This window comes from Phaseolus vulgaris, chromosome 4 (assembly GCF_051622355.1).
Source record: "Phaseolus vulgaris cultivar YP4 chromosome 4, ASM5162235v1, whole genome shotgun sequence".
Classification (NCBI taxonomy): Eukaryota; Viridiplantae; Streptophyta; class Magnoliopsida; order Fabales; family Fabaceae; genus Phaseolus; species Phaseolus vulgaris.
The window spans coordinates 50,177,848-50,203,111 of NC_143501.1; the positions used below are offsets into that span (position 1 = coordinate 50,177,848).

General features: G+C 33.0%; 4 protein-coding genes across 4 annotated transcripts; 2 read left to right on the forward strand and 2 right to left on the reverse strand.

The window, feature by feature from the left end:
* The first annotated feature begins 6,703 nt into the window (after positions 1-6,703).
* LOC137838163 (leucine-rich repeat extensin-like protein 6) lies at positions 6,704-8,156 on the forward strand. The gene has a single exon (XM_068647410.1). It carries the CDS (start codon positions 6,704-6,706, stop codon positions 7,985-7,987), a length of 1,284 nt encoding a protein of 427 aa, XP_068503511.1. The 3' UTR covers positions 7,988-8,156.
* A 741-nt stretch (positions 8,157-8,897) lies between these two features.
* LOC137838164 (acid phosphatase 1) lies at positions 8,898-12,674 on the reverse strand. The gene is made up of 3 exons (XM_068647411.1): positions 12,123-12,674; positions 9,303-9,512; positions 8,898-9,220 (listed from the first exon to the last, which is right to left on the reverse strand). Exons 1-3 carry the CDS (start codon positions 12,488-12,490, stop codon positions 9,043-9,045), a joined length of 756 nt encoding a protein of 251 aa, XP_068503512.1. The 5' UTR covers positions 12,491-12,674; the 3' UTR covers positions 8,898-9,042.
* A 1,680-nt stretch (positions 12,675-14,354) lies between these two features.
* Positions 14,355-18,444, reverse strand: LOC137838165 (DUF1005 family protein (DUF1005)). Its single transcript, XM_068647412.1, has 2 exons — positions 17,569-18,444; positions 14,355-15,279 (listed from the first exon to the last, which is right to left on the reverse strand). The coding sequence occupies exons 1-2, from the start codon at positions 18,168-18,170 to the stop codon at positions 14,619-14,621; spliced, it is 1,263 nt and encodes a 420-aa protein (XP_068503513.1). The 5' UTR covers positions 18,171-18,444; the 3' UTR covers positions 14,355-14,618.
* A 5,128-nt stretch (positions 18,445-23,572) lies between these two features.
* LOC137838167 (profilin-4) lies at positions 23,573-25,037 on the forward strand. The gene is made up of 3 exons (XM_068647413.2): positions 23,573-23,744; positions 23,844-23,981; positions 24,727-25,037. The coding sequence occupies exons 1-3, from the start codon at positions 23,616-23,618 to the stop codon at positions 24,859-24,861; spliced, it is 402 nt and encodes a 133-aa protein (XP_068503514.1). The 5' UTR covers positions 23,573-23,615; the 3' UTR covers positions 24,862-25,037.
* Positions 25,038-25,264: the final 227 nt, after the last annotated feature.

Consider the following 25,264-nt stretch of genomic DNA (forward strand, 5'->3'; position numbering starts at 1 on the left):
TCTGCAAACCACCTTGTTACTCGTGCTGTAGCTAGTCATCACTTCCTTCTTATACTAAAATTCTTCTTTATATTTATATATATATAATCACATTCATATGCAAAACGTCCAAAAGAGTGTGTCATTACGCTTCACTTTCTACTTCTTTTCACATTTTTGAAAGGGTTTAGAGGGGAATCATATAGCTTTCGCTTTCTCTTTTACAAATATATATATATGTATATCTATGTATGTATATGTTACCGATAACTTTACATGGAGTCTCATGCAGTGGAAGAATTCATAGCTAGCTTGTAAGTTAAATCACACTTGACAGACAAAAATATATACATAATGAAAAATGAATAAGAAAAGGTTGAAATCCACTTTACGCGAGGTTTAAGATATGATAATAATATTATGTAAGTTACCACTTAACTGAGCTTTTAATTAATAATTAAGTTTTGGATATACAATGATATTAAATATTTAAAGATAAAGTTTTATGGTCAATCTTCAACAAGATTGATGACAGTAACTTGATTTAATTTGAAATTCTGCATTTATCTGATCTCATGCACATCCATTAACATATTTTCATTGTTGGAGATTCACTATTAGATTAGAGATTAGGATATTTTATAGTGTATAAGTGAGAGTGTAAACTTCATTTTATAAACCGGTTTTATGAGATTGAATTAGGTTTAAAAAAGTTCATTTCTTAATATGGTATCAGAGTCATTTCGAGTCATTTCTAACGGTCATCTACTATCGGACTGTTATCGGACCACCAATAATATATAGTCTCCTGCACGAGTTGGTAGTTTAGGCATAAGAGGTGTATTGGATACTACATCGACTAGAGATTATGACCATTTTAAGTGGGTTGCAAACCTGATCTTATAATACACATGATCAGGGTTATGTATCATAAGGTGCACTAAGTCTCCCACGAATCTTTTACTGGTGCTGATGTCTTCCCAGTAGAAAAGAAAACTTACTTTAGGAGATGAAATTCAAGAAGATCTTTTAGTTTTTCATGGGTCCCCTTAAACTGACCAACGATCTCTTCTTTGAACTCTAACACTGTGTAACATGCTATGCTTACGACTATGACAGCATGTGTGTGTAAAACTATTCACTTTTAATTTAAAAACCATTTTGGAAGTTTCATTGCTTCTGAAGGAATCTTATGGACAAATTTGTGTCTGTTATGGAGAACAGGGGAGCCGAAGTTCAAATCTCTTGATTGAAATATTTTGAGTTTTGATTTTGAATAGAACAACACAATCAAGCTACATTTATTGGTGCCATTCTTTTAATTTTTTAGAAAAGAGAGTGATACTAGGAGACAGACACCTCTTTATTACTTTATTCTGCGTTAGATTCGATCTTTTTTCCTGCAGTGTTACAGAGAAAAGATGAACTAATCCCATCTGAGAGAGAAAGAGAGAGAGAGTAACGTGCATGTTAATGCTATCTTTTCTTTCATGGGACATGCATGATAAAGCTAAAATGAAGATGAAGAGGGGGCAACTTCATTGTAGCTTCTGAATGGAATAAAGAGAGAATAAGAAGACAAGAATAAACTTTTTAGATGCTTTTATTTCTGTGCTCTTTTTAAATGACTACGTATCATTTCACAACTCCTAGTTTCTCTAAGCATTGGGCTTTGTCTGTGTTACAAAAAGAAAGATCTTTCTAATCATACATATACATGCATATCATTTATAAATCACACTACACAATGTATGTACTGTTCCTCATGATCCATGTACTATGGATTAAGTAATTAGATTAGATTGTTATTTTTTGGTATGTTTTCGATTAAAAACAAGGAATTAGTAGTATGTTAAGTTGGTGTTTCTTTGTTTAGTTTGTAAAAAGTTGTTATTGTTGTTCTTAGGACTCTTATATAGACTTTCACCAGTTCGATGTATAAAGGTTGAAACACTCCTAAAATAGTTAATATTTTAATTAGGTTTTTGTGCATGTTGTAAGATAAATTGAAAGTGATTAAACAAGAATAGAAGGAAAAGAGAAATGGTGGGTTGGTGATGTGAAACTATCAAGAGGAAGTGTCTCTTTCCACATGGCATTTAAAATTTAAAGGAGACCTAAAAGGTGATATTGAGTTCTTTCACTTTAGGGAAGATTTTGGATGCTTTTGGAGAGAAGAGAGGATATATATGGAGATATGAGAAGAGAAGGGTTAATTAGGGTTAATTTGTTGGTGTGGCAGAGATTTGGTCCCATAAAGAACTCACACATGCTTCTGCAAAGAGGAATATAACAACATAACATGCATGTTATCCAACTTTTCTGGATTCTTCCACATGGGCCCAGCTTTGGGCCTACTTCAATTTTCAAGGCCCTACCACTTTGGTTTTTTTTTATTTCACACCTTCATTTCCCTCCAACTATTTTCTATTTTTGGAAGTTATTTTAAGACGAATGTATATATAAATGGGTTAAATATATTATTCGTCCATGTACTTTCAGGTGAAATTGGTTTTCGTTTCAAGTTCAAACTTTAGACCTTCTAGGTATTTGTAATAAGAAAATTATTAGAACGAGTTATTGTCAAAAAAAATTTTACGTGACACACAGATTTTCAGTGTGGACTACGATGTTATAATATTTCATTTTAACTTATCGTTGACATAGATGTTAGAATATTATATATAATACAGTACACAACGAAAATTCGTTTTGTTATGTAAAAATGACTCATTTCAGTAGTTTCCTTACTACTATGAGTATTCAAAAGATCTAAAGTTTAGATTGAAAACAAAAATTAATTTCACGATATAATAAAAGGATGAAAAAACATATTTAATTTTATGTAGATCACATAACTATCTCATAATAAAAAGATAATTGATGAAAAAACATATTTAATCTTATATAGATCACATAACTAAAATTATGAAAATGCCCCTACGAGGTAAAGAAAATGTTATGTGAAATGACGAAAATAACTTTAAATGAAAGAGGATGTGGATAAAAAATAATTTCTGAATTTCTTTTTCGGAATAAATTTTCAGAACATATTTATGAATTTTGGAAATTCTTTTCCATATGCATTTCCAGATTTTGTATTCCAGATTTTGTGTTTCAGAATTATTTTTTTTTCAGAATGCATTTTTTGCATTTTGGATTTCTTTTTGTGGAATGGGATTTTGATTTTTGAATTCTGAATTTTTAAATCCAGAATAAAGGGTGATTTTGGAAAATTTGAAAATGATAGGGTATAGATTCAAATTGATATGGTGTAGGAAGAATTTGCATTGTTTTTGCTATGAGCATGGCCTACCTAGGCCTGTCTCTATACAAGCCCACTCTGATAGCCTTTCTGGAACAGATCATAGAATTTTAGGATACAAGATGGACCAGAAAAGCCCAAAGCCAACAAAAATTATAGCAGTGTATTAAAGAAAAGGCTATGCAAAAAAAGATAAAATAGATTTTTAATCTCATTACTTTGTGGTCTTTTTTTTTCTTAATCTCTGCCCATTATTTTATAGTTTTAGTCTCTTAATTTCAAAGTTAACATTTTAATATCCATTTATGTTAACTAATGATGTGTCCAACAATTATTTTTTTTTTCTTCTAAAAACTTGATGAAAGTCGTTTTCAATTTTCCGTCCTACAAAGTCATCCTATCGTTATCGACAAACTGTTAAAAATGTATGTTAATCATCACTATGAAATTTGTCATCTTAATTAGTTGTACCTCAAAATCCACTAATCATTTAACATCACATGAAACATAACATAAAACAAAAAATAAATGAACATAAAAAAATACTAAACCAAAATTCATATAAGAAGAAGCAACATGTTCTAAACACGAAATAAAGAAAATTGATATCTGGTGTTAAAAAAAAACACAGAATAAAGAAAATTGATATATGTCATAAAATAAAATACACAATGAGGCATAATAGACTCCAAAAAAAGTCTACCTTCTTATCAACAATTATCCTACTCACTACTATCTTGTGATATTTTTTCCATATGACCAATTTCATCCCATGTAGTTCCTAGGATTATATCCAATGAGACCAAGATCACATGATTTCATTTAGTAAAAGAAAATATTTGATGCAGCATTTTGTGTGACCAAGTCCTAATCCAACTAAGGTACACATGCAGGACAGCAATATGTTGATGATGAGAATAGATGGAGAAGTAAAAGCAAAGGAACATAGCATTTATGCAGCAACAACCCAAAGGATTGAAGATGGGACCTAAATCAAACCCATGTTGCAATAATTACACGTGACCACACCACACCTAACTGCTAACTATTCACTTGATATTGCTGAGAGCACATGCAAGTAGCTATTAATTTAAAGTGTTTGACTAAATTCAAGCCATCACCAAAGAATGTAGCAGATACTCTCATTCATTTCCCTAATATCATTATGCCTTCCCCATTGCATTTGGCAATAAATAACTTCTGGGATTTCACAAAGTTTTGGTTTCACATAGCTTTACAATTTTGGAATCACATAATGCTTAGTTTGAGTAAGACCTGTCATATTACTCAACCATAGATTCTGTGTGTCACTTTCTCAGTTCTCAGATTATTGTATAACAAAGAGTTTTATGAATAAATGATGTTCTAGGCTTCAAGAATTGTCTTTCTTTTTATATTTTAAAAACAATCATTTTAATTCTTATATTTCTAAAGTATGATACTTTAGATCTTAACTATATTTGATCAAGTTAGGGACAAGATCAATCACACTTTATGTCACAGTGCCCACGTGAAACCAAATGAAGCATTGTGACCATGTGAATCACTAGAATAAATTAGAGTAAATTCGAAATAAGAGAGACTGACATGACTTTCTCTCTACATCTCTTTATTTTGAGAAGAGAGGATATTTACGGTTGACAGGTATATCTTCTATTTCTCTTCCTCACAACCCTGGATTCAAATAACTGATATTCTCTCACTTCTTTGACTATGAACAGTACATCCACAAAAGCAAACAGGCGATTAGCGATGGATGACAAATTTATTTTCATGTGTTGGACTTCTTAACTCTCTCCATTTGAATTTGTGAATATCACTATGGCATCATAAAGTATACTTAATTCATTGAGTTTCTCTGGTGTTGCAGAAGAGATGAACAAGAGGAATCTTTCCCTTTATTTGTTTTGTAATTGGAACGAATGTTCTTGACCAGCCATAGAAGTTGGAAGCTAGCTGCTTTTGTCTAGTAATCAGAATAGCGTGCGATACCTTTCTCTCCCCTCAGTTTTCAAACCAGACTTCCTCAGGCTAATGATTGGTTGCTGGAACATGTTTTTTCATCATTTACAAAAGTTAGGAAGGGAACTCAACACTGAATGTCACTAACTTTTGTTGAACTTTAGAAATTGCCATTCAATAGTATAAATTTGGGAGCACTACTCACAAAATCAATTCAAAAACAAAAAATTCCTCCACTGTCGGGAAACTTTTTGTACCCTGTATGCCTCATGATATTCAATGCCCCCTTTTGCTCATACCCTTTTGATTATTTTATTTTTTCTCCAAGATTTAGAGTTTCTCAGTTGGGAAGTGTTTAATTTGGCAATTTATAATAGACTAATTTGTCATCATGACAAGTGGAGAACTAGAAAAGTAAAGGGTTTCTTGCTGCAATGTGTATTTTTTGCTGCTTCTTTTGCCACCCTTTATCCTCTTATTCACAAAAATGAATTGAAGTGGGAGTAGCAATAACGAGCTATTCATTGGGAATAGTTTGATTAGGGAAAAAAACAAGGCTATTCTAAAAATAAATGAAATTTAATTAGAGTTTTTAAGAACTTCTTATAAAGCACTGCAGCAGGCACGGATATTTGGTAGATAGTAGCTACCAACTGGCAACCATTCATCACAAATTAAATTCTCTCTACCAGCCCCTCAGTTAAAAGTACCTTGTATTTTTCATCCTTTTGTTTTTCTTCTTATTGCTTGGTACAAAATGAGATCCACAGAATCAAATATCTTAAATGTTTTAGAGTTTCCAAAAGGACGAAAGAGTGTCAACAAAGTTATATGCTCTAATGCTCATACACAGCCATGCCGGGTACACATCAACTTGGCCCTTGTGCTTTCTGGAGATAATCACAACTGGCAAACACCTTTTCATTTTCACTAATGTCGTTTACAATAGCCAAAATCTTGTTTAGATGCTATGTGTATCATGTGTTTTCATGTGAATGCTCAATAATGAGATCATTTTAGTTTAACTGATAATTTTAAATTCAAGTTAATGAAACTGCTTTAAATATTTAAAAAGAAAAATTTAATCATTGCTCTATGGTTAACTAATGATCTGTTATTGTTATTTTCTAGTCTGTAAATAAGAGCACAACAATGAAAGATCGTTTGTTTGTCTGTAGCCACTAATAATAAGCACCATAAAAGTTGTGGTGATTGGTGATTAGTGAGACCATGTCACCTAGCCACACTGTTCTGACACAGAAATTTTCACTCAAAGCAAGTCAACATCTGTACAGAAAAAGGTGTACAAAGGTATACCTCCAACAAACGCATTACATAAACTAAAAAGAAAATGGGAAAAATGAAAGGGAGCATAATCAGCCCCACCACCACCAGTCCACCACTCTCTTCAATGTAGCAACCTTATTTGGGTTCTGGACAAGCTTAGTTAAGAAGCATACCCTCTTGAATTAAGCATTTTGGTATCTTCAGCTAAAAATGGAGAATAGCTGCTTTCTAGCTTTTCTCATCCTCATTCTACATTCAATTACAACAAAAGCTGCCTTCAGTGTTGGTGGTGGTGTTGGTGTTGGAGTTGGTGTTGGTGTAGGTGTTGGTGTTGGTGTTGGCAACGGAAATGGCGGTGGCAATGGTGGAACGGTTTGGGTCGGAGGAGGGATTAACAGCCCAGAGCCCCCTGGATCTTCAGTGCCAAAGCCTGAAGGAGCTTACACAGCTCTGCAAGCTTGGAAATCTGCAATCACTGAGGACCCTCTGAACATTTTAGAAAGTTGGGTTGGTCCAAATGTGTGTTCTTACAAAGGAGTCTTCTGTGCAAATCCTCAAGATGAAATGGTTGCATCAGCATTCTCAGTTGTTGCAGGCATAGATCTCAACCATGCAAATCTGCAAGGAACTCTTGTCAAAGAGCTCTCTCTACTCAGTGATTTGTCTCTTCTCCACCTCAACACTAACAGATTCACGGGCACTGTTCCTGATACATTCAGAGACCTGGTGTTTCTGGAAGAGTTGGACCTCAGCAACAACCAACTCTCAGGTCCTTTCCCTGCTGCTACGCTGTACATGCCAGGCCTCATCTACTTAGACCTAAGATTCAACTACTTCTCTGGGGCCCTCCCCGAGGAACTTTTCAGCAAGAATCTGGATGCAATATTTCTCAATAACAACCAATTTGAAGGTGAAATCCCCCAAAACTTGGGTAGTTCCCCAGCCTCGGTGATAAACCTGGCCAACAACAAGTTGAGTGGAAACATCCCAGCAAGTTTGGGCTTCATGGGTTCTAAAATAAAGGAGATTCTATTCCTCAATAACCAGTTAACTGGTTGCATCCCTGAGGGAGTGGGGCTATTCACAGAGATGCAAGTTCTGGATGTGAGCTTCAACTCACTTATGGGTCATTTGCCAGACACACTGTCATGCTTGCAAGACATAGAAGTTCTCAACTTGGCTCATAACAAGCTCTCTGGGGAGTTATCAGACGTACTCTGCTCTTTGAGAAGCCTTGCAAATCTAACTGTTGCTTACAATTTCTTTTCGGGGTTCAGCCAGCAATGCTCAAGGCTTTTCTTTAGGAATGTGGGTTTTGATTTCTCCCTAAACTGCATTCCTGGAAGGGACATGCAGAGACCTCAACCTGAGTGCTCTATGATCCCAGGGGGTAGCCTTAGTTGTCTCAGAATCCCCACTCCAAGGTCCCTTGTTTGTGGTTCAATGGCTGTAAGTAAGTCTAAGCACATTGATCCCATTTCCCCATCTCCTTGATGGTAATTGCATTATCAGTTACATTACAGATTGGTCATAGCTGTTCCATTAATTACTGCTGCCAATCTTCATTCACATTCTGCTAATTTAGTTCTTCAAAGATTCCTTGTGCATATTCGTAATTATACATGCCTATATTTTAAAGGAAAATTATTTGGGATGCTTCTAATATCTACTCTATCTACCTTGACCCTCATCATGAAAGATGGATAGCTTAGTTTATGGTTCCCGTGACATGTTTGCTTGATTTTAGCTACTCTATTTTGTACTGGTTTATCACGGGTTCTCCAATTATTCCATCAACAACTTCACAATACCCTACTTCATAGCTTCTGAACAGTTAAATTTGACACCACTGTAATGCACTAGGTTACATCACAAGGTTATATCTAAATTACTTGGAAAGGTGCACCTGTCCAAATTCAACTTCAATAATACAAATGGGGAGATTGCATGAGATTGCCATTGTGGCATGCTAATTCTTCAAGATATACCAATTATTAGACAGGTATTAATGCAGCAATAAATATGCATACCTCATAGACTGCATATTAGAGGTGCCCTTGTTTTAACAACCTAACAAATTTAAACCATTTAGTGCTATTTGGTGAAACCTGCTAAGTAAAACACAAAATCAAGTAATATTAAACCTTGATACTTCTTTTTATCTGTTCTTTTAATATTTAATGAACAGATATCAAATAAGAATGCAATATATTTAATATCTTAATCTATAGAAAACGTTATTTTTGTTTTGTTTAGTGAGACAACTATTATGAAGCTCTTGTTTGAAAAAGATTTAAAATTATTCCTCAAAAAACACCCTGATGTCGATCTAGTTAGAGGTTTGAATAATTTGCATGAGATTCTAGATTCTAGATTCAAGCTTCAGCACCATTGTACACTAAAATGAAGAGAATCATTCCTCGGTTTTAGATTACCATGTTCCAACAGACAACAAACATTATATTATATTACCATGAAAAATCACGGTAGGGTACAACAACTGAGCAATCCAATCGTGAAACATAATACAGATTTCTGAGAAGACATTGCTATGGAATATAGTACATTGGGTTTGGGAGTTTGAAAGACCGTGCAGCAACTGCATAACCCCACAAATCACTCCACTGATCCCCAGAGCTCCCATGAATCCTGTAACCTTCGTTCTCCAACTCTTCTCTCTTCTCAGACTTGTAACTAATGGCAGGTTTGCCTTTATCATAAGACTCTCTGTTTCATTGACAAAGAATATCAGTTGAAACTTGTTCAATAAAACAAGACACATATTTCCAAGAACCAGTAATTTATGTACCTTAAGATAAGTCTCTCCCAATTTCTGTACCCTGAAAGCATAAGGTTTGCCTCCGTGGCATTCCTTTGATACTCACTCCTCCCAGTTAAGAGAAATATCCTGAACCCCAATTCCTTAAGCTCGTTATACAAAATCAAATTGGGTACCAAAGCTGGGGCAGCAGCCGAGTTCACCCAAGCATCAAAGGAAGTCTCATTGAAGATCTCAAACCTGCAGTTCAAAGTTAGAAACAAAAGCCATAATCAACTCTAACAAAGAAATTCACATAAAGCAACTGCCATCTATTAAGAAAATCACTTCTAGATTTCAGATTTCACTCATTTTTTTATTGAAAGAAAGAACACGAAGTCTTTTGGCTAAAATTAACTTCCGACTAGGAATAGCAACCACATAGCATCTATGTTAGTTATGACTTTCAGTTATTCTTTACCTTTAGGCAACGTTTTCAATTCGTGAAAATAACAGAATCCTTAATGATTACATTACATTTGAAGAAACCCATCTTCAAAACAGTTCAGATTTCCTTTTCTTAAAGGCTAGTTTCATCGAGTGTCATACATCCACGACTTTTAACGCCCATCAGAACTTACATCCAAAACAGATTCTCAACTAAAGATTCCCGCTGCAAGATATATGATAAGAAAAAATGCATTTGAAAAAGTTTATTTACAGTTATTTAGACTTAATAAGTGAAGTAGGCATGTGCTTAATTTTTCTTTTTTAAATATGATATGAAAACAATTTAGGCTATGTGTGGTTTTAAGTTTGGATTGTTCCAAATTCAGTTTGGAAAGAAAAATCAACTTCGAAAATATTTGGTTACTGTACATTGAGATTTTGCCTGAAATCTCAGTTTCATAGAAGTAAGACTTAGGTTAAGTTAATCTTGTAAGCTTGTTTTACAAACTTATTTTAACCCAAACATAGTTGTACAAATTTTAATCCAAATATAGGTATACAAATTTTAATCCAAACACTCGGTTGTCATGGAAGCTCAAGGCAGGGAAGGAAGTTAATAGTAGATGAGAGATATAAAAGAATCCTATGTGTAACAGCAAATTAATTGACATAGTGCTAACCAATGCCAAGGCAGGTCCATATGGGGGATATATGTAGTGGGATATCTTTTCTGATGGCTACATGGTTGAGTATCCCTAAATACTCCCATTTATTCATTTTTGTTTTGCTGATTAAAATAAATATACCTCAATTTAATATTGTTTCAACCCGAATTATAAAAACAACTTACACAGATAATAAAAACTTATTTAATACAATGATCACCCATCTAAACTATTTGATCAAATAATTAAGTCTCAGACCTTTTTTTATCCAGTAAACCATTTTCTCACTGCTAAATGGAACAATTTAAATGTAATAAATAAATTTAGATATTGTTTTGGTAAGCTAATGCAATTTATATTATAATTACTTTGGACAAAGCATAAGAACTGCACTACCTAAGAATAAAACAACTCCAGCAAGCATATAAGCGTATAACAATGGCATTGCATCATACTTTGAGCTACCCATGCATCTTTTTCATATCATTGACCCACCCATAAGATAAACATCGCACTGCCCATCCCCTTTGTCTCTTTCTTGCTTTTGGTTAAAAAGCTTCAAAGCAAATCCATGCAGAACTTTCAACCCATGAGATAAATTTGGATATTATATGGCTGTTAAATCCAAATTTATAATTCTCATTTTTTACGACAACGAGCTCTTATTTTATTTAATACACATGTTTAGTCTAAGATTTCATAAAAATGGACATTCTATAGACCTTCAACGACTAATGTTCACATGACCGCCCAGAGATCTGACAGGTCCAACATTAATTCTTTCATACGTGTCAATTGGACATATGCATCCATAGTGACTACAGTGGATGCAATTGGAGTCTATCAATAAACTTCAACAGCCTTTCGTACCATTATTTCATATAAATGGTTATTTAAAAGAGTAGGTTAGAAAATCTACCATAATTACTAACTATGAAATAACATGTCGGTGTCCATCGACACACAGAATACATATGCAAATAATTCAAGATCTCAAAAAAATTATGGCGTTGGTTTCTATAAAATGAAATTTCAAGCACAATATTGATTTTACCTCAAACATCCTTTGTGTAGTGTCAGTATGATGAATATATTGCCCAAATACCGCAAAACATTATTGAGGATTTCTGATAATTTTAATAAAGTTCTAACATAATTTTAAAAAAGAAAAATACAATAATTTTCTAAAAACTTAAATTTATTGTATAAATTTTTATTATAATTATAAAAATAAGAAACAAATCATTTTGAACCCGTCATGGAAAAACATCTTTCTGCTCCAAAAAATAATTTAGAACATACTTGTGCACATAAATCTTTATTGTCAATTTATATAATATATAGATATGTCTTTCAGTATCCTACATTTTAGAGATTATACAGAGTGTCTGTGTCTGTGTCGTATTAGTGTGTCTGTGTTAGAATTTGTGCTAAATAGATTACTAATATGAGTAAAACCTGAAAGATTTGTTTATTAATTTTACAATCATAATAAAATTTTATATAATAAATTTAAATTTAAAAAAATATGTATTTCTGTCATTAAAATTGTATTAAATTCGTGTTAAAATATTGAAATATTTTTTGAATTGAAGATTTTGGAATATCTTATCCGATGTGTATATGAAACACAGACACGCTACGTGTTTGAGCCTCTTAGGTTGAACCCTAATGAACTTGAGTACACACATTCCAATCAAAATTCAAGGGCTACAAAAGCAAAAATCTAAAACCAATCAACAACATCATCGCTTACCCGAATCCAATGTCTTCATAGTAAGGCACGTTGGAGAGGAGCGTCTCATCGATATCGAACACCCACGCATCTCGTCCGTCTCCGACCAATCTCACGCTCCTCGCGAACGCCAGCGACAAATTCCCGACCACTTCGCAGTCCCTCCGGTACCTCTCTCCGGAAATGTACTCAGCCACGAAATCCACGCAATTCGCCGGCACGCGCTCCCACGGCCCCGCATTGTTCGTCTCCACCGCCAGCCTCCAGCTGTCGCAGTAATCGCTCGAGATCGCCTTCTCCGACGGCAACCTGAGGATCGGCTCCGAAAGAACGTGGCTGAGCGTTGAGAGAGCCACCAGCAGGGACAACAGACACACGCCGGAATCCATCGCCGGAAAACTGTTAGGCCTCAGAACGGACCCGGGCTCCGGCGACTGCTTTTCTTTTTCTTTTTTCTATATATAAAATAAAAAGGAGAAAGAAAAAAATGGTTTTCAAAATGAAACTGAAAATAATCACTCTTCGTTCGCATCGTGTTGGGTTTTATGGGCTTGCAAAAACCTGATCCTGAATATTTGTTTTTTTTAACTTTCTAAATTTATATTTTACTTTAAAAAAAAAAAACTTATGCAATAAAAAAGAGAAAACAAACACATGAACTAAAATGACTTTTTTATTTTTATTTTTTTCATCAAAATTAAATAAATCGGATTAAAAAAGATGTGTTAATTTAAATTTTAAACAGTGTTGATATAGACATTCTTTTTAAAGTTTTACTAAAATAGAAACACTCGTTGCATTCTAAAAATAAAAAGTTGACTCTGTATTCTTGTTCTGCCTAAAAATATCATACCTTATTTCTATGAATTTTTGTTGGAGCATTAAGAATTTTCTTCTTCTATGGGGCTATTTCATAAGTTGAAGTTAATTCTTATATTAGTATCTTAATCTTAATTAATATTATTTAAATTTTAAAATTTTAATTTTTATCAAATGATTTAAATACCATAACAAATATTTATTTGTCTCTACTTAAAATTCTGAAATTCTGGGTAGTGTTAAATCTAAATGGGACTTTGATTGAATTGAACTAAAAGATTTTATTTAAATCTAAAATTTAAACCTAATGTCTTATAACTCATTGGATGTATTTGAGTTATTATCTAAAAATTGGATTAGACTACTTTCTCAAATATTTACTACAATTATTAATTGATCATTTTTTGGTCCAATTTTAACTTGAAGGCCTTGAACTTGAATAAATCTAAAATTGATCCAAAAAGGACCATACTGGTCAATGGACAAGCATGCATGATTTCAAATGGTAAGTCATGGCTGATCCTATGGTTGATAATTTATTGATCGTTTTCTGACCTATATTTTTAAAGTAATATCGTAACATAAGTCAAGGAATTTTAATCAATTAATTTTAATCGCTCAATTAACAGAGAATCATAACAAAGGCAAAAAAATTAGAATTTGATCCATATATACCGGATTACACTCTAGAGAAAGATAATCTAATACATACGGTAAAGAATATACTTATTTTTTACCACCTTGAATGTTCTAGGTTCCTTGAATGTTCTAGGTTTGAGATCGTCTATACTCTTGTTTGGAACACAAATATTTCCCAACTCCAATGGTGTAAGATCTGCAACTCACATCTCATGGTTTTGATGTTGTTTCTTACCCTTATTTTATAGGTCTTTAACAAAGTTTGTCAATATATACATCACTCACGGGCATCACTGAAAAGTTGTGAAAAGAAGTGGGATATTTACAAGCACCATTGGCTATAGGCTTCATTTTAAGAAGCCTGTTCAACTTACTCTTTAAGCATTTTCTGATTGATGACAGAAAATCTACAATAGGCTCTTGTGTTTATCTAGTGAAACAACCTTATTTCTTGGTGTTCACCAAAGTACAAAGTTGTGTCCAGAAATAGCATTGAGGCTCAGTTTTGTGATCTTGTTGTTGCTATTGAGTTACTTTGGTTGCAATCTCTTCTCACTTAATTACAAGTTCCTACTATGGTTTCAGAAACTTAATATGATAATCTTGGTACAGTTCTGTTAACAAAAGAATTGCTTTTGTTTCTGTGATTCCTTATTGTTTCCTTTATCCTCTTTTGCCTAAACCCAAGAGTCTATTAACCAGAGTATTGAAACTTGTACTACTGTAGAAGAGTTAATTAAGGTTTAGAAAAAAGTAACAGACATTAATTGTTATGAGATGCAGAACCAAACATCATTAGAAAGACATAAGAAAATAATAAATAAATATTTGAAAAATTAAACAGATGTTTGTTTGTTTGTCTGTACAGTTCACTGCAAAAAAATGCTGCCAAAATCACCTTCTAATTTCTGCTGTTTAGAAACTCCAACCACCACAAAACAAGTAACTATGATTTCCTAACACCAAATCTATCTAAGCTCAAACCCAATGCATCTAGCAGGAACACATTGGCCATCACTGCAGAAGATGGTAACAAACAGATAATTTAAGGAGCAGAGTTTAGTATTTGACTTCATGTTCTTCATGGCAAAGCTCTTTCCTCAGTTTATGGGAAAAGAGCTGGCATGCATCCATGCTAAGATCAATGGCAGCAGAGAGTGCAATGAACAAAGCAGCATCAGCCATGCATGTCACATGCTGTGCTCCAACTTGCACCAGAGGCTTGCTAACTTTGCCTTCACCCTCCACAGAGGAACCCATCACAAACCCTTTTCCTGGTAACCTTGAACTCAACCCTGAATCCCTCATCACTTTGTAGTCAATGCAGAATTGACCACCCTTTTTCACATTCATTGTGGCCTCAGCAATGGGTATGCCATTGCCAGGGCCATTCTCTGCAACAAGCTCAAACTTGTAGCCCAAGCCATCTATGGGACCTCTCTCTCGCCATGCTTCTAGACGACCCCATGGCTTCCAGCTGCTCACGGAGGCTCCATTGGGGCGCAGAATGAGCCATGCACCTGGGTTTGATCTTGAGACTCTGTCGGAACCAGGGGAAGGGACAAATGGAGTGATCATGGAGGCAGCAGCAACCGGTGAGCCTGAGAGATCATGGATCGTCACCATCCAACCCTTTCTCTCCCTCCCATGACGCTCTCTAACACCCTTCAAGCTTCTCCTCCATCTACTCGGATTGTTTCCAAAATCTGAGGGCAGAGACCTGCATTTCCAACATTAACAAACAAAACATGAACAGTGTATCAGAAATTATACATTTTAGTGGAAATATTATGTGGAAAATCACACAACAAAGTACAAAAAAATCAATTAATAAGAGATAAGTAGAAGGATTAAAATATGTGATTAATCTAATAAACCCAAGTATAAATAGATAAAATATTTGTTTCAGTTTTTTAGTTTTTCTAGAGAATAATTAACATAAATACTGACTTAATTTTCGGAGTTGCTACGGTTACTATTCCAGACCGAGAGACCGGAAAGTAATTCTGAAAACACGAGTGACATAGGAGGAAAGGAAGAACTAGAAGGATGAAGTGAAGGTGGATTCAAAAGACACTCTCTCACCCATAAAGTCTATACAAGTACAATATAGAATTTCATAAAACATAATAATTATGCAGTTATATCTTCGAGTATCAATATCAGATGTGTCTGTCTTATACGTAAAGAAAATAAAAGGATATGTGGTTGAGAACTGATTAAGAAGTATAGGTAAATTGAAAAACATATGAGAAAGTCATTGATTAGTTCAGTATGACAAGAAACAACCTAATAAAAATGTGAAACATGGTGTATGATATATAATAAAGAACAAGATATGGAGACTGCAAGCAGATCAGTGGCACATGGCAGGGAATCCACGGCTGTTAAGTTTCACAGTTTGGAGAATCCCAGACTGTCTGTTTGACCAAACATGGGCCATGGGTGTATGCAGCCAGATACAGGGCACATGCAAGGATAACTTAATTTGAACTTGTCAAACATTTAGTTGATTCTACTTTCTTTTAACTTTTTTATGTGATTTCAGGGCTGGTTTCAAACATGTACTGAAACCAACTCGTGTCTGGAACTATATATTCATGGATGGTCTGATAACGACTCGATAGCGAATAATCTGATAAGGTCAACAAATTCTCGTTAGGATAAGTTGTAGACGACTCTGATACTATATGTATAAGTAGATTTTAAACTTAACTCAACTTTATCAAATCGACTTATACCGACTTATAAGATGAGTTTTGCATATGAAATGATCCAGGGAGGGAGGAGAAGAGAATCATGAAAATGAAGTGAGGTGGATAAGGTGAGAGGAGACTAAGCATGTGGTGATGGTTAGGTAGCAACTCCATAGAAATGGACAACCCACATGCCTAACCACACCTTAATTCATTACTATAATTAACCAAACATATTAGCCCCACCACCCACACCAATAATCCTCCTTGCATAACAAAACTTTCCTATTTACTACTACAAAAATACAACTACTCCTCATATTTTATATGGATGTAAAAAAATAAATCTAAAACTATATAGAAATTATAAGATATATTATAAAAACATATCTTTAATCCCAAACAATAGAATGTGCCTAATAATTGAATGGAACAAAATGTATACACTTTTACATCCATTATCATTTAAAGATTCAAGTTGTTAAATCTAAATTTTTAAGCAATTATTAAAAAATCAATAAAAGTTACAATATGGTAATAATAAATGCTCAAACGAGAATCTAAATCCGCCAAAACTTAGGTCCACTCACTCAAGTACTTTTTTTGTATAACTTTTCAATTAAAAATTTAACTTTATGATAAAAGGTTGCAATAAAGTTCAGTATGATTGAAACTTCAATTGAAGAACAATGTGAAAAATACAAAAAAAAAAAATGTAATTAAGTTTGGTTATCATAGAAAACTACATACTCCCCCTAATAAGATGTGACTATATTCGAACGACCTGATCTCTAATCAAAACATGAAGAAGAAGATAAAATTCAAACAAAAATAACAATTTTTATTTTATTTCACATGTGTTACCACGGAAATTATAAAGATATTTAGTTTTTAAGATATGTAAATGGAAAAAGGTGAAAAAGATGAAGTGTATGTGTTAGGGTGGTTGGTTGATTTAGAAAATATGGCACACAGTAGCAGATATAGTGATTGAAAACTAAAATGCACCATATTATTATTATTATTAGAAAAATGATATATTTACAATTTACAACAATTTAGAATTCTATTATCTTGCTTAAATTTTCATTAGTTTATGAAATAATAAAAATAAACTTCCTTCATATTATTAATTAGATATTATATATTGGAGCTGTCAAACTATTATTATTTTAGTTATTAACTATTATTATTTTGATTATTTCATAAAATGAAGTTGAAAATTGGGATAAGTTGTTAATATATCAATTTATTATTATTATTATTATTATTATGATAAAAAGTAGAAAAAGAAAAATTGGTGAAACACTGACCTTGATCTTGAGTTACGATCAGCGCTGAACTTACAACTGAAGACAGGCTGTCTGATATTATTCTCCTGAATCTGGAAAACCACCGGGCTACACTCCGGTTCGCCGCCGAACTGAAACACGAACCGCGGATCCGGTTCAGACCGGACCACAATGTGGAGCCGAGTCGAGGGCTTTCGGTTCGTTTCGGACCCGCTTTTGTTCCTGCGGAGGCTGAGCCACCCGCTGTGGAAGGTGATGGGGCGGTCCCGAGCGGAGGCGAGGTCGAGGGTGAGGGTGAGGCGCCCGAGGAGCTTGGCGGCGGCGACTCCGCACGCACGGGCGGTGCTGCCGGAGTAGACGGCGAGACGGAGGGAGATGGGGCGGCGGAGGGCCGCGGAGTCGAGGTGGAAGCCGGGGGCGGCGGTGACGGCGTCGGGAGCGGAGGAGGAAGAGGGAGAGAGAGGGAGGAGCGCGGTTTGGGAGGGGAAGTTGGTGGTGCGGATTTTGCAGAAGCATGGGGTGGTGGAAGGGTGCACGCCGGAGTTCGGTGGGGCTTTGGCGGCGGAGGGAAGGTTTAGAGCGAGAGAATCCACCATGAGACGCACGAAGGGGCAAGGATCCATTGTTGCTGATGAAACTGAATCTGAAACTGAAAGTGAACGACCTCTTCTAACGTTAATGGCTTTTCCAAAACATGTAGCAGTTGTTGTTGAGAGGACAATGATGTTATGTTATGTTACAGTTTCACTGCTTTCTCTGTCTCTGTCTCTGTTTCATTGTCTCTGTTTCACTGTCTCTGTTTCATTAGGGTCTGGTGTGTGAAATTTTTGTTTACATGGGGTTTTACGACAAGACGATGACGCATGGTGAGCTTTGTGATGGTGGCTATTTATACTTGCAAAATTCTCTTTTACTTCTAAAACTTCCCTCCCAATATTTATTGCAAATACAGAAATAAAATTGAATCTCTTTTTTATTTATTTAATAAAATTTACTAATCACAGCTAATGTATATTAGATAAAGAAAGAATATTTAATTTAAAAAAATATTTTATTTATTTATACTTCTTACTATGAAATATTTTGTGTACATTCATTAGAATGTTCCTCTTCCAATTCCATAAACTTTTTCTCTCCTTCACTTATTTTCAGTTATTGTTATCATTCAATAAAAATTACTTTATAACAATCTTTTAATATTGTAATTTTTTTTCTTCAGTCGAAATTCATTAATTATGCATTTTAACAGTACATAATAACAATACATTCTCGATCGGATTCGTACCACACTTGGATACCCAGTATTCGATTAAGGTCGACACGATTAAAATTATTAGACCTAAACAGAATATCAACAAAATTAATCAATGGTCAAGCATTAAGTAATACGCTATTGATCATAATCCAAAATCCTAATTTAACCAATAACAACCAAAAACCCATGATAATCATATAAATAGGCACAAATTCCAATAATAAAGTATGTCATCATTCAGTATTGATAGTACGACTATCGAACATCGAAATCTCACTTAAGCGTCAAAGTGTCTTTTGCAGGTATCATTCGAATTTGAAGTTCATGAAAATGAGGAGTATAAAAGTGAAGGTCCATCGTTTTAAAAAATAAGAAGAAAAAATAGATCGACCGATCGAGAAGTAAAACATACATTTAAAATCCAAAGGTTAATTAAACCATTTTTAGAATGCAATAATCAAAATGAAATGAGAAGAAGTACATAGACAAAGACTTAATTATTTCTTAATTTGCTTGTTCGCACCTGAAACAGCTAGATGGAGTATGTATGACATTGTCTTCATCCTAAGGATCATGTGAAGAATCGTTTTTATTTTTTTTCATTTGTCTTTAACGAAACAAAAATTATGCACCATTGCTTATGCTAACATGCATATTTGGTGATAATATGAATGGTTCCAAGAAAATTTTGGTCAGTTACTTTTTTGTTTATTTTAACGTTGGTCCATTAAAACTTGATCCAATAGGTTAAAAATCCAAATCCCTTTCATCAGTTTTTTAATAATTTTATTTTTAAATTTTAATATATATAATTTAATTTTAAATTGCAAAAAAATGAATCCAACTTCTGTTTAACTGTTGTTATTTATAGGTCAACCTAATGTTGTACTGAACAATGATTAAGCTTTTGAACATGTTCGTATGAATCCTGACCTAATTTCTAAGATTAAAATTTTCCCTTTGTTATTAAATCATAAAGAAGATCATGTAGTCAAATTAATGAATGAGCCAACCTACAACAAAACAAACTTTTCTGCTAATTATGAAATTAGCTTCGACTAATTCTTATGGAATATGGGTTAAAGGCTTTTAATGGTATTAATCATTGAATTCCATCTCATTCAAAACAATGAAAAAAAAAAGTTTGTAACCATTTAAATATTTTTTTTAAATTATTCAAATATAATATTTTTAAATATTTAAGATCAATCACCATAAGCATTATTCATCTCCTAGCTTTAAAACTTCATTCCAATTTTATTTTTAAAAACCATTTCGCTAAGGGAAGAATATATATATAAAATATTACTAATCTTGACTACTAAACGATGTGAAACTATTGAACGTATTAGAACAAACTTTAATCAAAGACTAAGAAAAACGTTTTGAATCTTATTTCGTCCCACAAACAGCGTTAATGTTCTGACCTCAAATTAGTTGAGATAATATTATTAAAATTAATCATTATATTCAAAACATTGTCCGTTTTAAAATTTAAAATTCATCGAAATAGAAATTAACTTAATTGTAATTTGTTTTAAATGATATAGAACATAAAAGTTAATGTACATATTTATTAGCATATTATAAGATAAGGGGAAAAAATGGATCCTGTTATGGTTTGTGGGTCCTAAACAGCTGGATTTGGGCTGTCATCACATTGTAAAAGGAATTGGATTTGGACAGACAAAGACACAAATTTTCCTTTGTAGAATCAATGGTTAAGGTAGCAATATTCATTTCCTTTCTATAATCTTTGACTTGACGGCGCATTTCTATTTTTTTCATTATTATTAATATAAAAAATTGTAGTGATGAACAATAAAATGCACTTTAATTTGTAGTGTCAACTCTTCAATGCATGTTTGCATTTTTTTTTTCTATTGCCATGTTTAGATGAAAAAATACCTTTAAAAAATTAAAATTAATTTATATTTTTCTATATGACCCCAATGAAGTTAGTTGGTTACCTAAATCCAGCTCGTGAAGAGTTGGAAAGCTGTATCCACTATTATAAAAATTATAGTGTCATTTGACTAAAAATATAAAAGATATCTATTTTAATATTAGAGAAATATAATTTTTAAAAAAAATTTATATGTTAAATAACACTATTAAATTTTACATATTAGTTCTACAAGTAACAACAATCATCTACCATTACATGAAAAAAAATATTATTAAAAATAAAGAAAATACAATCAAATATGGAGAACTAAAAAATCTAGCAAAAGCAATACTTAAGGATAATCTATACCGATTAATAAAGAATTTTAAGAAAATAATAGATGGTAACCTATTATACCAATAAAATTGTTCTTTACGAATAAACCCTAAATTAACAAGTTGGTTAGCACATGCATTCATTTAACGAACAATGTGAGAAATCTTAAACCTGATTTTTCCATAATAATTAAAATAAGTGTTCTACTTATAACAAATAATCCAAGAATTATTAGTCTTATCATTAAATGCAACACAAATCAATCATAAATAAAATTTTCTTAAGAGATATATAGTGCTAAAAGAATTATAATTTTTCAAAAGCTAATTTTAATTTGGTTAATTTGGCAAGGATGAGTATTAAAAAATCATAATTGAAGAAAATGATTTGCATAATTGAGATTAAGGATAGTGTGAAAGTGTGTAGTAGTGGTGGAGTAGCAGAGAACGTTCAGTGTATGGTGGATCCTATGCAAACCAAATCTTCCATGTGTTGCATCAATGTTTCTGCCACCATTGCCACCACAACGTAGGGACACTCTTATGTTTCGTACTTTTCTGCAAATACCAAATTACACAATCACCCTCCACCATGTATATCATCAAATTTGAATACCTTTTATACTCAAAGTGAACATTCACTAATGCTTTAGTATTTTAAATATCTTATATCCACTACACAACAAAATCTCATCTCATCTAATAAGCATCTCATAAAAAATTCTCTATAATTTAATGAATTCTCATGCACCTCTTTACATTAATGTGATATTCCAATTTTACTATTATGTAAAATTTTAAAAACTCTCAAAATCATAAGAAAACGTATAATTCATTTTATCAACTAACATTCACTGATTCACCGCTTCGAAGAGTCACTTTCAACCACAACCACCAAGAACTACCCACCACACTTGATCAAAACTTTTGAAATGAAGAATAACTCAGTTACTCAATCAAAATTCCAACGTATACTGACATTGGTGATTTGATATTTAAAAGTTATATGGAGGTGCACGGAAAAATTGTCTGGTTTTATAAAGTTCAATTTCAGACGATGAACCATAATATTATAGTTTCACACGAGTTAGGAGATATTAAGATGATATTTTTTAATTCTTTGTTTGTTCTAGGAGAAAGGAGGTTTGGCAATGAGAATGAATAAGCATGGTGATGGATTTATACAGTAGAATATTGATTCACATTTTTTTGTAAGAATATTGTAATTAATAGACTCACATTCACAATATTGGCAGCATCTAAAAACTTTAAGAAAAAGGTTGTGGGATGACAGACATGCCCATTTGGGTTGCATTTTGGTCTTTGGTCAAGATTCATAGTCATTCTCCCTCTAGACCCCACCAATTATGTTGCTTTACTTTGCATCTTATAATCCTTTAATCAATCATCAATGCAAAATGCCAATAAATAGAAAGGGACAAATATACAAATATTAAAAAAATTACTTAAATAGATAAATTGTGCTTAAAATATGATCTTATAAAAAAAACCCATTTATATATAATAAGTGACATGACACTTCATCCCAATTCCTTTGATTAATTAGGTTAAGATCAACCTTATTTCATGTTTTAAAAATATTGTTCTAAATTTTTTATTATATTTTAGAAAATGCAATTCAAAATCATCGTTTTAGAAAAAAAATTTAAAATAAATAATCTAAAAGTCACTTTAAAGAAGAGTAATTTTGAAAGTTGTGAAATGCAAGTTCAAATTGAGGGGTGCAAGAAGCAATTGTCGTTTTGTAGTTGTCAAATTTGAAAGGCTCGAGCCTGTTGAGAAATGGCTTAATAGATTCAAAACACCAATGTAATAGGCTAAAGCAAAGCTCTTTCTTTCTGCACTTTCATATCTTCTTCTGTCATCCCATATAAAATGTAAAAAATGCCTTTTTATTTTTCTTGTGTCATCCCCATATAGTAGCTTTCAGATTATGTAATCCAGACACGTATTTGAAAAAAGACTTCCAAATTAAATAATCTGAAAGCTAAAAAAGACTTCCAAATTATGTAATTTGAAAACTAATCATGCATATGAAAAAAGACTTATGGATTATGTAATCCAGAAACTAATTACGAATTTGAAAAAAAAAATCGAATTACATAATTCAAAATATTATATAGGGATATTTTTGGAAATATGAAAATTTTAGGAGGTGGGAGAACATATTGAGGTGGAGTAAGAAATAGTCCTAAAGCAATTATATATTGGCCCATGCTTCCACAAGTGATATTCTTTTACAATCAAATTTTACATTCCAAGCCTTTCATTTTAGAATTGAAAATTTGATATTAGAAAATACATTTTCAAAAAATAAAAAAAATCCAAAATATATTTATGTGTTTTGGAAATCAAATTCTAGAATAGGGGAAATAGGTCCTAGAATGAAGGGTTGGTTGAATGGTAAGAATTGAATGAAGAGCAAAATGGACGCTCATCTCATTAGCCACTCCGCATCACCGCGTGCATGTTATCCTTTTAAAACACATTCATTCATTGCAAACTCTCACACACACACACAAAAAACAAAAACCAAACACAACACAACAACAACCTAAACATATATAACATGTCGTGGCAAACCTACGTAGATGATCACTTGATGTGTGACATCGATGGAACCGGACACCATCTCTCTGCTGCTGCCATCATTGGCCATGATGGCTCCGTTTGGGCTCAAAGTTCTGCCTTCCCTCAGGTCTGTAACAACCTCCAAAACCTATTCATTGTTCTTTCGTTGTATACGAGTTGTGATATCTCTGAAGTATTTTTTTTTTATTTCGTGTTATTCTTTCAGGTTAAGTCTGATGAGATCAATGGTATCATGAAAGATTTTGATGAACCTGGCTATCTTGCTCCCACTGGCCTCCACCTTGCCGGCACCAAATACATGGTTATCCAGGGAGAGCCTGGAGCTGTCATCCGTGGAAAGAAGGTATATATTATTTTTTTCATCGACAAAAAATGAATAAATAAAATGGAATTACTTTAAAGATACCTCGATTCTTATACAAAGTAAACTTAAATCATTCCACATACCTTCTTGCACAAAGCAAACATATACACAGAAGAGCTAAGAAAATGTAAAGAACCCAAATTTCAGGAAAAAAAAATCATCTATCATTTTTTAACAGATCTCATACATATTAAAGGTTCGAGACATCAATCAGAATACAAAAAACTTATCCCACATGCTTTGAAATTTACCCAAACCATACCTTCAGTTGTGCCATGGTAAAAATTTCAATATGATGTATCATTCCAATGCTAAAGATCTACTTATGGCTATGATTCCATTATCACCGTTACCCATACACAACCTCAAATCTGATTAACACTTTTATTCATCCCCCTTATCTTAAAATTTGAAAAATGCACTTTTATCTTAATACATGTTCTAGGTTTTCAGTATTCTTATCATTTTTACTTTGATTTTCTAATCATAATGCAGCATGTTCATGTGATATCATCAAGATCGTTGATGACTCTATTATTTTCATTTGAGCTTTATATTTTGTGAACAAACTAAAAACTCAGCAAAACCATCAAACACATTCATGTTACCTTTCAAGTTAAATTCATAGCATGTTGCTAGGTTATTCCACCATGAAAAGGTAGTTTTTGATGCATGCATGTTTGTTTTGATTGAAGATGTCTGGTTTTATGGTTGTGTTGGACAGGGATCTGGAGGTATCACCATAAAGAAAACTGGGCAAGCATTAGTTTTTGGTCTGTACGATGAACCTGTTACTCCTGGACAATGCAACATGGTTGTGGAGAGGTTGGGAGATTACCTTGTGGATCAGGGTCTGTAGACCTAACATTTTTCCAAATTGAATTTTTGTGGGTATTGTAATTTGTTATTTACGATTATGATCTGCATCATTTCAACCCCATGCATGTTGGAAGTTGTTGCAGACAATAAGCATATCAGAGTTAAACACTTGTTCGTTGTTTGAATTTTTAAATTTCATTACCCTTTGTTTTCTAATGCTGTTTACTCTCCCTTAACTTCTATTTCACTACCTCTTCATATTATTTATAAACAAACCATGCTAAACATAAATTAATTCACTTCAAAAATCAATTCCTACAATAAACTTTCTTCAAAATCGTATAGTAAAACGAAGAGTTTATATTTTGAATAGTAAATCGATTTGGATAGTGAAAGGTAAGACTCATAAATATTTAAAAAATCTAATATAAACATGTAAAAAT

Bases quoted from the DNA above. Each gene is read 5' to 3' on its own strand.
- LOC137838163 (XM_068647410.1), top strand. From the start codon at position 6,704: ATGGAGAATAGCTGCTTTCTAGCTTTTCTCATCCTCATTCTACATTCA.
- LOC137838164 (XM_068647411.1), bottom strand. From the start codon at position 12,490: ATGGATTCCGGCGTGTGTCTGTTGTCCCTGCTGGTGGCTCTCTCAACG. The intron at 9,513-12,122 runs GTAAGCGATGAT...TTTGAACTGCAG, and splicing joins TATGAAGACATTGGATTCGG to GTTTGAGATCTTCAATGAGA. The intron at 9,221-9,302 runs GTACATAAATTA...TCAATGAAACAG, and splicing joins TGGGAGAGACTTATCTTAAG to AGAGTCTTATGATAAAGGCA.
- LOC137838165 (XM_068647412.1), bottom strand. From the start codon at position 18,170: ATGGATCCTTGCCCCTTCGTGCGTCTCATGGTGGATTCTCTCGCTCTA. The intron at 15,280-17,568 runs GTCAGTGTTTCA...TTGGAAATGCAG, and splicing joins GATCGTAACTCAAGATCAAG to GTCTCTGCCCTCAGATTTTG.
- LOC137838167 (XM_068647413.2), top strand. From the start codon at position 23,616: ATGTCGTGGCAAACCTACGTAGATGATCACTTGATGTGTGACATCGAT. The intron at 23,745-23,843 runs GTCTGTAACAAC...TTATTCTTTCAG, and splicing joins AAAGTTCTGCCTTCCCTCAG to GTTAAGTCTGATGAGATCAA. The intron at 23,982-24,726 runs GTATATATTATT...TGTGTTGGACAG, and splicing joins CTGTCATCCGTGGAAAGAAG to GGATCTGGAGGTATCACCAT.